A 13,526-nucleotide genomic window follows, 5' to 3' on the forward strand; every position below is an offset into this window, starting at 1 on the left:
AGCTTTTTTTTAACAGTTCAGCATATTAGATTGGTGACAATTCATAACTGTAGAAGTATGCCTCAAGTGCTGGTCTTGAGCATGGTATTTCTGCCTCTTTCTTTTAGTCTGTCTTAATGCTGGGCTGGTTCACACATGAGTTTTCTTACACTAATGTAAAGTAACACATTGCCCTTGTGAAAATTAAACAAGGATCTGTTTTACCACATGAACACACATTGGAAATGCTGAGTAGCAGTGAATAAGATGTTTGAGAATGCTTCTTTACATGCTGTCCCTATTCAAACTTGGTTCATTGAGGAACCATTCAAAAGGTTTTGACAGCCATCTATAAAGTTTGTAAGGGGCCACATGGACAGAGATAATCTAAGACATGCTGGGCCTGAGCTCTCCAGGACTAAAGCCAGTGCTGTTGAATAAGTGTGAAATGTATTCCTCCCATCATGAGTAATCTTGGCCAGCCTCTCCATCTGGGAGTAAGCAGCAAGGTGCCTAGGTTAGATAGCATGGCTCCTGTTGGGAGGAAGGGTGGGATATAAATCAAATAATAAATAAATAAAATAGACCTGGGCCCTCATAGCTAGCAGTAGTGCTTTATGGTTTAGCAGTCTTTGTGAGAGATTCTTTGTACTTTCATCATTGATGAACCCACTTAATTTAGCTCATGTTTGACCAGTTTGAATAGACCCTTACTATGACCAGCTGCCGAGTTTTTTACACAGTGTACATGATATAACCTAATGTTTTGCTGCAAAGACTTTTAAGAGATAAGAGAACTGAAACAATTCTGTTCTTTTTGGATCCACAAGGTTGAACATCTGAAAACAAAAAATCTTGACTTGGAGAAGTATGTTACAAAAATACTTGATAGTAAGGAGGAAGTAACAACTCAACTGAATGACTTGGCCAGTAAGAATGAATATCTACGTAAGGAACTCGCTCATGTAGACAAGTTAGCAGAACGGCTGGAAAAAGAAAAAGAATTTGTATTGGAAAGGTCAGACCAAGAACTTGCAGACGCCAAGGTACTTGAATTATTAAATGAAAATTTTATACATGTAGTACTTTTAGTTTGTTATTTTTGAGCATTAGTTCTCAACTACATGAAAAGCACATCTATATCCAGCATTTCTGGATGCTTGTGTAGATTTTAGAGTTCACATAAGTGAAATTTGGTAATTGTAACTAATTGGAAGAGCCGTAGCTCAGTGGGTGAGCATCTGCTTTGCATGCAGAAGGTCCCAGCTACAGTCCCCAGCATTTCAAAGTAGGGCTGGCAGAGGCTCCTGTCTGAAATCCTTAAAGCTGCTACCCGTCAGTGTAGACACTACTGAGCTGGACAGACCAAAAGTCTGACTCAGAATGTACCATTGGTATCACCTGAAGGGTGATTTTCTCAGGTAGACCGGCATCATGTGGGAAAACACTGTCACCTAGCGTCCGAAGGCAAGAATGGATTGAAGTCGAGACCTGGGGCATCAAGCACTCCCACCCCAGTTCATTCATGACGAGACCGAAGTGAGATATCTGTGAAGACAAAAACGGCCAACGGGCCTACCAGCAAGGAAAACATTGTCCCAAATAATAACTCAGAGACTACATGCACTTTAACAGTTCCTAAAGGGTTTTGACTTGACTAAATAGTTTAAAAAGTATAATTCTGAAGAGTGAGAACTCCAATAGCCTCCAACAGGGAGGGCCATGATGTCGGTCTACCTGAAAAAATCATCCTTCAGGTGATACCTATGGTACATTTTTCTCAGGTAGCCTGACATCATGTGGGATGTACCAAAGCATCCCCCAGTAGGGAGGGACCGCCCCTTGTTACTTGTAATAAAGGACCTGTTGTAACGCACGCCTCCGAAGGAGGCATCGGCAGAAGCGTAACGGTCTATCTTGTAATGTATTATGAAGAAATTGGAGTAGACCATACGCCACTCTGCAATTTCTGCAAGAGGTGCATTGGTAGCGAAAACAGCCGAAGGGCAGTTGACCTAGGTGAGTGCGCCGTTATACTACGATGCACTGGCAGCTGAAGAGACTCAAGGCCAATTCAATGCAGGTGCGCCTCCAACAATACAAAGTAGAGTTAGCAACCTATTCTCCCAGAGTGCATGGGTGAAAGAAAACAAACAATGAATCTGTTAGTCATCTAGCGAATGCTAGGTCTTCTCCAGTGGATAGACAAGATTCAGACAGAACGAGGGAAGAATAATGTCCCGGTTGCAGAGGAAATCTGAATAAACCTTGGGGCAAAAGGACAGGTGTAGACGTAATATCGCTAAGTTCTTATGAAAGATACAGAGGCCCAGTTGCTGAACATCGAAATGAGCCTGACAAGACTGCATGGAGTTGAAGGAGCTGATATCACCCAGGAAACTGCAGGAAATAAGTTCTAGCTCCCTAGTTCATGATGTTTTACTGCTAGACATCATTTACCAGGGAAAAACGTCAACACAGAAAGTCTGAGGTCCCTCAAAGGTATATACAGAGAAAAGGAGGGCTAAACTCAGAACCAAAGTCGAATAAGTTAGGCCCGTAGAGGGACCGGTTGAACCATTGTTGCCCTTGGAAGAGGCCTGCTATTAGTTCAGGCTTAGGGCAAAGGTGGAAAAATCGATATCGTGGTTAATGCATAAAATCGAACATACTCCCGGGCGAGGAGTCTGCCAACTCTCCGGCAAGTTGGAGAAAAAGCTGGACCCCTCTTGCCGTCACTAGACAGAATAGCATGAATTTGAGAGGAGAATGCTACACCGTTGACTGCTCCAGGAGACTGAGCAGCAAGCTAGGCTCCCTCCCCAGGAATCTGAGGGAAAGGCTAAGCATTTCCAGAGTCACTGGATAGACCACAAGGAGCCTCAACACCAACCCTGCTGCCCAGATGCAGTGCTGAGGAGGAATACTAGAAGTTCCAAGATTGGCTACAATACTCACCGTGAGACCCCCTCACCTACCTTAGGGTCAATGTACACCTTGCACGGGTCAAACTGCATGCAACATTCGTCCCTGCAAAATTCCCTCTGACACAGGCTGTGCAAAACGTGGAACCGACAGCTGCTAAAAAGGCTACTGCATCACTGACTGTTGCTGAAGGTGCTGCTGCCTAGCATTGCCAGCTGAAGAAACAGCTATAGCTGTGCTGTTCCTAAATAACGACATTTAGAAACCCAACACAGGGTATCTGGCCACAAATATGCCCACACAGTAGAAGGAAGCTGGCCCAGCCCAAAAGCAACCTCCTTAGAGGAAGAGAAGCAGAAAGAAGAGGCCCAAAATGACCCAGCACAAGAATGTGGAGGTCTGGTCTTGAATGAGCTACAAATGCAGGCAAAGGCTGGATCTGCGAGGCCAGAAGGGCCCAACGAAGCGACTCTGAATACAGCCTAGCCAAAGAGAGCTGCCCAAGAGAGAGGGGAGTGAAATAGCAAGATCAAGCTGCTTAACAGAGGCAGAGGAAGCAACCTGCCTTTGTAAGGCCAGCACACAAGTGCCTCAGTAGAGGGAGCATTGCCTCATAAAATCAGCCTAACCATACACCACTGAAGGGAATGTGGCCACCTCTGAGAACCCAAAAATTCGCAGTCAGTGAGGACGGGCATTGAGAATGTCGTTTCGCACTGATGTAGTTCCTGGCCTGACCGGAACCGTAGAAACATAACATGATTAGATAAGGGAGAGGAGCAACTCCTGAGAGTTAGAAATATCGTATGCAGTGGGGAGGGGCAAAGAGAGTGTCCCTCTGCACTGGTATGTCTATGGCCTGGCATATTTGACCTGGCCTAACAGGACCGTAGATAACTTAACCTGGTTCTACAACAGCAGCAGTCTGCTTATCTGGATATGTCAGCAGATTGGAAATTCGCCAAGATGCTCCATGTAGTAGATGGGATCGGTTAACCTTTGAATATAGCCCAGAGAAGGGTCTCAGGGCGAGAACATGCAAACACCATCAACTTACAGTCCAAGCCAGTTACTTGTAGCTAAGAAGTGCCTCTAATAACCAAAACAACTACACACAGTGGGAAGGGGCAGTGAGGGCGTCCTTCCGCAGTGGACTTGAATCTGGGACACAGTGGGGAGGGGCAGTGAGAGTGTCCCTCCGCAAAGTTGCCTGTGATCTGATAGGAACAGTGAAGAGCTCCTTATTACTCTGCAGCAGCAGCAGCCTGCTCATCTGGATATGGCTATCATGCCTGAGTAGAAACCTCTGACAGGGACTCACTGGAAGTGAAGGCAAATAAGAGGACCACCAGTCAATCTGCCCCACCGAAATAGTAGAAGAGACCTCTGCCAGGTCTCGCTGGGTAGCAGCCAAAAAGGGCGAGAGGTTATAGACCTGATATAGACTCACCTGTTGCCTGGGCTGGTCCACACTCACCTGTCATCTGGTCTTATTAGAGAATATGCACTGGAAGAGAGGTGCAGAGATAATAGGGAACACCGGAATATGCCCACGGACGAGGGAAGCGGTATGGCCCCAAGCGTACTTTAGCTGGGTGGTGTCAAAAATAGCTAACTTTGGTCAAGCTGAAGTGAGGCAACCAGAGGGAATTCTGGGAGCCTGTTGCTTCCTTAAGCTCAGTGTCAGACAGGCAATTTACAACCTTGCAAGGAAATGCAACTGATTCTTAGGTGTTGCTCCTTATCAGCTTCCTGGGATTAAAAGTCAGGAAGAGGGGATGTTGTAGATCAGGACACCTGGATGATGCTGTCTCGCTCTCTCAATCTTCAAAGACTTCAAAGGAAGGGATCCCTAGCAGGGGTGGGATATGGCTATTTACTTTCCCCCCTCCTTGTTGAGGAAAAGAAACCCATAAATATGAAGGAGGTTCTTTCAAACCAAAGTTCCCTTTTTTGTTCCATCTACCTCGACTCACTGACGTGTAACAGGGACAGCCGCTTGGGAACCCGGCTGCTCCACGAAGGAATAGTTACTTGGATGTAAGTATAGGATCCTAGTTAGGATAAGTCTTTCTTTTGTTTTGTCTCTGTATTGAACATCTCTCCTTTTGTTATGTCAATGACTGTGTGTAGCCCGCCTGAGGGTGATTAGCTTTAAGGAATCAAACTACTATTGCTCCTTTTGTATATACCAACATATATACTCTTAAATAAACAATCTTTGTATAAAAGGTGTGTATTGGCTTGGAACTAAGGATTCTAAATCTAGTGCTGGAAGGCTGAACGCTACGGATTGATTAGTGAGGGTAAATCCCTCCAAAATCACATAGTTCTCTGAGGTCCCTTCACTCAGGGGTAGAATTTAGAAAGAAGGGTGGTGGCAGTGAATACCAGGGATAGTTACTTCCGTGGAAAGGGAGAAGTGTGTCTGAGAAGTGGGAACCCAGTGGGGTTCTGTTCTCAGAAGCAAAGAACCCCCTTGGAGTACTGAGGGTAAGTGTCCTGTCCAGAGCTGGAACCACGAGACGGAGACGCGGGTGCAATTAAATCTTGCTTTATTAAAGTAATGGATACATCAAAGACATTGCGCTTCATATAGAAACCTGCCTTACTCACTAGAAATCCCTATCTGCACTCTAGACATGCTCTGCAGCGTGTAAAGGAAGTTGACTCAGCGACTCCTCTCTGTGAGCTGCCAGCTTAAGTAGGGAACGTTTTCAATCGTAATATCTGACTCCTTCGCAAGTCCTGTCTCTGCCCTGTCTGTTTCTTGCAGCGGCGGGTGTGAGGTGAAGGGGGGCGTGTTTCCAACGGCTCATCAGAAGACACCTGCTCTTGGGCTGCAGGCTCGAGGTCAGGAGGGGGCGTCACGCTGGAAGTGTCCTGGGAACTGCTTGGCAAGGGAGGAGTTGGCACAATCTCTGGGGCGTCCCCTGACAGGTCCTTGGGAACAACTGGAGGCAGCGCACTCTCCTCTTCGGAGCTCACGCCACCCGTGGGAACTGGCTGGAGTTCAGGCTCACTGCTCCCCCCAAGGTGCCGAGCAGACTCAATAACTTCTGGGCCTTCCGCGCCTTCTGGCAGCTGAGGTGCCTGAAACTCATGCCTCTCCCCTCCCTGCTCCTTCAGGGAGAGCCGAGGCTCAACATCATCCCCCCCCCTCCATGCATTAACCCTTCCCACCCCTGAGGTCTGGGTTTTGCAGGATAAGCCTCATGGAATTCTCTCACCAAAGTTGGAGCGTGCATGTCCTCTGCTGTTTCCCATGGACGTTCTGATGCATCGTAGCCCTTCCAATGGATCAGGTACTGCAGGCGCCCGTGGCGCTTTCTCGCGTCCAATAACTGTTCCACCTCGTATTCCTCCTCACCATCCATCAACAACGGCGGTGCAGGTTCGACCCACGGACAGTGAGGGTCGGGAGGAGCGTCCTTCGTCAGTAGCGCCCGGTGGAAGACCGGGTGCATCTTGAAAGTGGGAGGCAGCCTTAGTCTGTATGCCACAGGGTTAATCTGCGCCTCTACCTCAAAGGGCCCTACATGTCGATCCTGCAGCTTACGACACCGGCCAGGCATAGATAAATAACGTGCAGACACTCACACCTTGTCTCCCACTTGAATGAGGGCTCCCTCTTGCCGGTGCTGATCGGCTGCGCGTTTGTAATCCGCCTTAGCATGTTCCAGTTGTTCCTGAAGCAGCTGTTGCATAGCGTGAAGTTCTTACAGGAGATCCTCAGCCGCTGGGACAGAGAGATTGTTCTTTGGAGCAGGGAACGCTCGGGGGTGGTAGCCAAAATTGGCAAAGAAAGGAGTCTGTTGTGTGTGCGACTGCACAGCATTATTATTGGCAAATTCTGCTAAATGCAGGTAAGACATCCAATTGTTCTGCTGGTAGCCCAAGTAACAACGTAAATACTGTTCTAAAATCATAGAATCATAGAGTTGGAAGGGGCCTTGTAGGCCATCGAGTCCAACCCCCTGCTCACAGCAGGAAATCCACAGCTAGAGCATCTCCCGCAGACAGGCGTCTAGCCTCTGCTTGAAGACATCCAGCGAAGGGGATCCCACCACCTCCCTAGGCAGTCGGTTCCATTGCCGAACTGCCCTTACTGTCAAGAAGTTCCAGTCTGAATCTACGCTCTTGCAACTTAAAACCATTAGACCTAGTCCTACCCTCTGGGGCAGCAGAGAACAAATCTGTACTCTCCTCTATGTGACAGCCCTTCAGGTACTTAAAGAGTGCAATCATGCCACCCCTCAGCCTTCTCTTCACCAGACTGAACATGCCAAGTTCCTTCAACCTTTCCTCATAAGACCTGTTCTCCATACTGGCTATCATCCTTGTCGCCCTCTTCTGAACCCGCTCTAACTTGTCTATATCCTTCTTAAAATGAGGCGCCCAGAACTGAACGCAGTATTCCAGATGAGGCCTGACTAATGCAAAATATAGTGGGACTATTACTTCCCTCGACCTGGAAACTATAGCTCTGTTTATGCATCCCAAAACCGTGTATGCCTTTTTTGCCGCAGCATCACACTGCTGGGTCATGTTCAACCTGCGATCCATTACAATTCCAAGGTCCTTCTCACACGCACTACTGCTAAGCCGGGTATTTCCCATCCTGTACCCATGCATTTTGTTTTTGTGGCCTAAGTGCAGAATCTTGCATTTGTCTTTATTCAATGTCATTTTATTAATTTCAGCCAAATTTTCTAGTCTATCCAGGTCCCTTTGGATTTTATTCCTGTCTTCCATTGTGTTAGCTATCCCTCCCAGTTTCGTGTCATCCGCAAACTTAATAAGGATTCCCTCCACTCCATCTTCTAAGTCATTGATAAAAATGTTGAAGAGTATCGGCCCCAGGACAGAACCCTGTGGCACTCCACTCGAGACCTCCTTCCAATCCGAAGCAGAGCCACTGACGACCACTCTTTGAGTATGGTTTTCCAACCAGTTGTGAATCCACTTGACAGTATTTCCATTTGACAATTTCCGCATTTGACAAGTTTGCTAATCAAAAGGTCGTGGGGGACTTTATCAAACGCTTTGCTGAAATCTAGTAAGCTAGTGACCCGATAAAAAAAGAGATGAGATTAGTTTGACAGGATTTTTTCTTGACAAACCCATGCTGGCTCCTTCTAATCACAGCATTGTCATCTAGATAGTTGCCAATGGACTCTTTTATTATCTGTTCTAATATCTTTCCCAGTATTGAAGTCAGACTGACCGACCTATAATTCCCCGGATCTTCTTTTTTACCCTTTTTAAAGAGCGGGGCGATGTTTGCCCGTCTCCAATCCTCCGGCACCTCTCCCGTTCTCCAGGATTTCTCAAAGATGATGGCAAGAGTACATCTTGATGGCGAGATGATGATGATGGCGAGAGTACATCAGCAAGTTCCTTCAATACTCTGGGATGCAGTTCATCAGGCCCTGGAGATTTGAACTCATTTAGGTTAACTAGGTATTTCCTGACTATCTCCTTATCAATGTTGAACTGCAATCCCGACCCCTTACTGAGATTGCTACCGATGCAAGGTTGCACAGCGTTCCCTTTTTGGGAGAAAATGGAGGCAAAATAGGCATTGAGCAGTTCTGCCTTTTCCTTGTTATCTGTCAACATTTTGCCATCCTCATTGAGCAGCAGACCCACCGTTTCCTTGGTCTTTCTCTTGCTTCGAACATATCTGAAAAACCCCTTTCTGTTGTTCCTCGCTTCCCTCGCCAGCCTCAGCTCATTCTGGGTTTTAGCTTCCCTTACACTATTCCTGCAAGCCTGAGCCGTTCGTTGGTACTCTTCCTTGGTGATGCGTCCTTCCTTCCATTCTTTATACATGCTCTTTTTTATTTTGACCTCCTCCACCAGTCTTCCATGTAGCCACATTGGCTTTTTCTGCTGTCTTCTGTTTTTCTTCCTCTTTGGAATTGTTTGCGATTGCGCTTTTTGTAATACGTTCTTCATGAACTCCCATGCTTCTTGGGCTCCTTTTTTCTTTAGTCTATCTAGCCACGGGATCCTACCCATCATTTCCCTGAGCTTGCTAAAATCGGCTTTCCTGAAATCCAAGGTCCATATTTGACTATATTCTTCTTTGGGTTTCCCCAGAATCACGAATTCCAGCATTACGTGGTCACTTTCCCCCAGGGTACCGACCGCTTTAATTCCCGTGACCAATTCGTCCCTGTTAGTTAAGATCAGGTCCAGGATTGCCGATCCCCTTGTTCCTTCTTCTACTTTTTGAAAGAGGAAATTATCAGCAAGGCCCATCAGGAATTTGTTGGAGGCTTTGTGCTTCGCAGAGTTTGTCTCCCAGCAGATATCCGGGTAGTTGAAGTCCCCCATCACTACTACTTCTTGCCTCCTTGAGATTTCAGAGATTTGTTTGAGAAAGGCCTCGTCTACCACCTCTTCTTGGCCAGGGGGTCTGTAGTAGACACCTACTACCATGTCGGTTTTATTTGTTTCTCCATTTATTTTTACCCAAATGGTCTCTACCGGACCACTTTGTTCGTTTTCTTTGATTTCCATAGAGGTGTATTTGTCTTTGACGTATAACGCTACTCCCCCTCCTTTTCTGTTGCTTCTATTCTTTCTGTAGAGTTTATATCCTTGAATGGCTATATTCCAATCATGGGAGTCATCCCACCAAGTCTCTGTTATCCCTATGAAGTCATATTTGCCTTGACGCACTAAGACTTCAAGCTCCTCTTGCTTGTTTCCCAAGCTCCGCACATTGGTATATAGACAACAGAAGTCTCTTTTGTCCCGATTGAATTCCTCCGTTAATATACCATGAGCTTTGCCATGCATCCCTTTCTCTCTCCCAGTGTCTCGTGTACCCTTCAAACCCTTGCGTTTACAGCCCGCTGTCTTTGGATCGGTATTTGAGCTATCATCTCCATCCCCCAGAGGCTTTAGTTTAAAGCCCTCTTGATGAGTTTTGCCATACTTCTGCCCAAGAGATTTTTGCCAGTCCTCGTGAGGTGCAGCCCATCTCTTGCCAACAGTCCCCCCTCCAAGAAGCTTAGACCATGGTCCCAGAATCCAAACCTCTCCTGTCGACACCATCTGCGTAACCAGTCGTTGACCTGCAGTATCTTCCTTTCCCTTTGTAGTCCTCTATCCTTGACGGGAAGAATTGACGAGAAGACCACCTGCGCCCCAAAATCCTTGACCTTCCTACCCAGAGCCTCATAGTCTGAGGTGATCTGTTCCAAGGTGTTTCTGGCCATGTCGTTTGTGCCCACATGGATGAGGAGAAAGGGGTACTGGTCTTCGTTCCTGATGAGCCTCAGCAGGTTGTCAGTGACGTCCCAGATGCGTGCCCCAGGGAGACAACAGACTTCCCGATTCATTTTGTCCGGCTGGCATATCGGTGCCTCTACCTCCCTGAGCAACGAGTCTCCAACCACCAGCACCCTCCTCTTTTTGCCGCGAGCGGTGGTTGCATCAGCTTCCTTCTTCTGGGGTGTGGAGTCTTCCTTTGCAGCCAGTGGCTCTTGATGCTCTTGTTGAGGCTCTTCAGAGGTGCTGTCCACTGAGAGATGCTGAAAGCAGTTTGTTAGTTGCAGCAGTTCTGAATCCCTTCTCTTTTTCCTTGCCCTTACAGTGACAGTCCTCCATGGGGATTTGTTGGTGTTGCAGTCCTCTTCTTCCTTGTTGTTTTGTTCCTGTAGTTTGTGCTGTTTGATTAGTTCCTCCTGTGTTCTATCGAGGAAGTCCTCATCTTCTCTGATAAGTTGCAGGGTGTCTATGCGTTGCTGCATCCCCCTGACCTTTTCTTCTAGGAGCACCACCAATGTGCACTTGCTGCAAGTGTAATCACAGATGTTTTCCGTCCAGAAGATGAACATAGTGCACACCTTGCAGGTGACAATCGCGTTCACCCTCTCAGATTGGCCATCCATCTGGGGATGATGAGCGGATGACAGTCTTAATTTACTTTGTAGCAACTTCCACAAAGCTTTCCAAAAACACACAGTAAATTGAGTTCCTCAGTCAGAAACCAGGCTGTCTGGCAACCCATGCAGCCGGTACACATTTTGAACGTACAACTTGGCGGTGTCTTGGGTGTTTGGGAGCCCAGCACATCATCATCATCATCATCATCATCATCATCATCATTTAATTTCTGTGTCGCCTATCTGGCCAATGGCCACTCTAGGCGACATACATCTTTGTTTCAATAAAATACATCATAATAAAACAATACGATAAAACTATAAAACTATAAACAATGACAGTTCAGAGTACTAGGCAATTTATCATAGTGATTAACCCTCCCCAGAAGTCCCAAAGGCCTGTCTGAAAAGCCAGGTCTTCAAGGCCTGGCGGAATACATTCAGGGAAGGGGCATGCCAAAGATCATACGGGAGGGAGTTCCAGAGAGTGGGGGCCGCCACTGAGAATGCCCTCTCTCTAGTCCCCACCAACCTAGCTGTTTTAGTTGGCGGGACTGAGAGAAGGCCCTGTGTGGCTGATCTTGTGGGGCGGCATAATTGGTGGCGTTGGAGGCGCTCCATCAGATAAACTGGGCCGAGACCATATAGGGATTTAAAGGTTAATACCAACACCTTGAATTGGGCCCGGAAAACAACTGGGAGCCAGTGCAGATCGAACAGCACTGGAGTAATATGCTCCCGGCGGCGACAGTTTGTAAGTAGTCGAGCCGCCACATTTTGTATAAGTTGTAATTTCCGGACTGTTTTCAAGGGTAGCCCCACGTAGAGCGCATTACAGTAATCCAAACGAGAGGTGACCAGGGCATGTACCACCAATGGGAGCTGGTGAACATGGAATGAAGTGGGCCATCAACTACCACTAAAACTGTGGTTTTCCCTTGAGAAGGTGGAAGATCTGTAATAAAGTCCATAGTAACCATCTGCCATGGTCCTGGCGGAGCAGGAAGGGGTTCCAACAATCCCGACGGCTTCCCCGTAGCATGTTTAGCGCAGCGCAGCTTGGACTTGGGCAATCAAGGCTTGAAGATTCTGGTTATCCGCTTGCAGGGCCTGCGTGGCAGCTCTGAGGTTCTGGTTCTCGGTTTGCAGGACTTGTGTAGTGGCTCTGAGGTTCTGGATCTTGGTGTACAACACTTCCATGGTTATGGGTCTTCCCCCTCTTGCTCCGTTCACGTCCATGTCATCCGCCATGGGAACAGATTCGAGTAGGGATGGTGGCTGAGTCAAACTGTCCCGTCCAGAGCTGGAACCACGAGACGGAGATGCGGGTGCAATTAAATCTTGCTTTATTAAAGTAATGGATACATCAAAGACATTGCACTTCATATAGAAACCTGCCTTACTCACTAGAAATCCCTATCTGCACTCTAGACATGCTCTGCAGCGTGTAAAGGAAGTTGACTCAGCGACTCCTCTCTGTGAGCTGCCAGCTTAAGTAGGGAACATTTTCGATCGTAATCTGACTCCTTCGCAAGTCCTGTCTCTGCCCTGTCCATTTCTAGCGGCGGCGGGTGCGAGGCGAAGGGGGCATGTTTCCAACGGCTCATCGGAAGACACCTGCTCTTGGGCTGCAGGCTCGTGGTCAGGAGGGGGCATCATGCTGGAAGTGTCCTGGGGACTGCTTGGCAAGGGAGGAGTTGGCACAATCTCTGGGGCATCCCCTGACAGGTCCTTGGGAACAACTGGAGGCGGCACACTCTCCTCTTCGGAGCTCGTGCCACCCATGGGAACTGGCTGGAGTTCAGGCTCACTGCCTCCCCCCCCAAGGTGCCGAACAGACTCAACAACTCCTGTGCCTTCCACGCCTTCTGGCAGCTGAGGTGCCTGAAACTCATGCCTCTCCCCTCCCTGCTCCTTCAGGGAGAGCCAAGGCTCAACAGTAAGGAACCCCAGGGGGATGGATCTTTGACAGGTGTAGGCATCTGGGTGCTGATCCTCCGTCATATACACGCACAAGGCAGGAGTTGCGGTATATGCCACCAACAAATGCACAAAGTAGGAGGAGTGGTGTGGAGCGAGGCCAGTACATGCACACAAAGGGAAAGTTGTAGTACTGCTCTGTTTTTAAATGCTTGGTTTTGTTGACAGTCTTGAAGTGAAGCCTGAGTGCTTGTGCTTTGTGTTGCTCCGGGGCATAGTACTGTTGGTTTGCCCGAGGCTGGTCTGCCATGTCCAGAGCAGGATACACGCACACAAAGGGGAAGGTACGGTATCACTCCTGTGCACCTGACAAGTATGAGCAAAACAATCATCCTGGTTGTAGTATGGATTGAGGAAGGTGGATGCACTATGGAGGCCAGGTTCTGAGAGAAATAATCTAGAATTAATATGGCACCAGGACAGCTAGATACACGCACACAGTGGTGAAGAAGCAGTATTGCCACAGTGCACTAAATAGGCAGATAATTATTAGCCGGACCTTGCTTAGTGTAACCGCATCTGGATTAGGGTTGTCTAAGAGATCATCCAGCCATATAATAGAAACTCTAGAGAGGATGAAAACTGCAGCAGAGGCCCAAAAGCTAAGGCGGTAGCCCCGTGATTATGGCGAGGGCAGCAAAATGACGTGCCTGCAGCAGGTGAGCCAATTCTTCTTTGGCCGGTTTGTCGATGGGATTTGGCACAGGAAGGAGTTATCTGTTGATCTTGGAAATTTCAAAA

At 47.7% G+C, this 13,526-nt stretch overlaps 1 protein-coding gene across 1 annotated transcript in view; it reads left to right on the forward strand.

Annotated features, from left to right (window-relative positions):
* TSGA10 (testis specific 10) overlaps positions 1-13,526 on the forward strand; it is an 88,472-nt gene that overhangs the window by 4,343 nt on the left and 70,603 nt on the right. Inside the window, exon 3 of the mRNA XM_061629406.1 lies at positions 810-1,025. Within this exon, the coding sequence (XP_061485390.1) occupies positions 810-1,025 (216 nt within the window). The remainder of the gene's footprint in view (positions 1-809; positions 1,026-13,526) is intronic.

This window comes from Rhineura floridana, chromosome 5 (genome assembly GCF_030035675.1).
Source record: "Rhineura floridana isolate rRhiFlo1 chromosome 5, rRhiFlo1.hap2, whole genome shotgun sequence".
In the NCBI taxonomy this organism is placed as follows: Eukaryota; Metazoa; Chordata; class Lepidosauria; order Squamata; family Rhineuridae; genus Rhineura; species Rhineura floridana.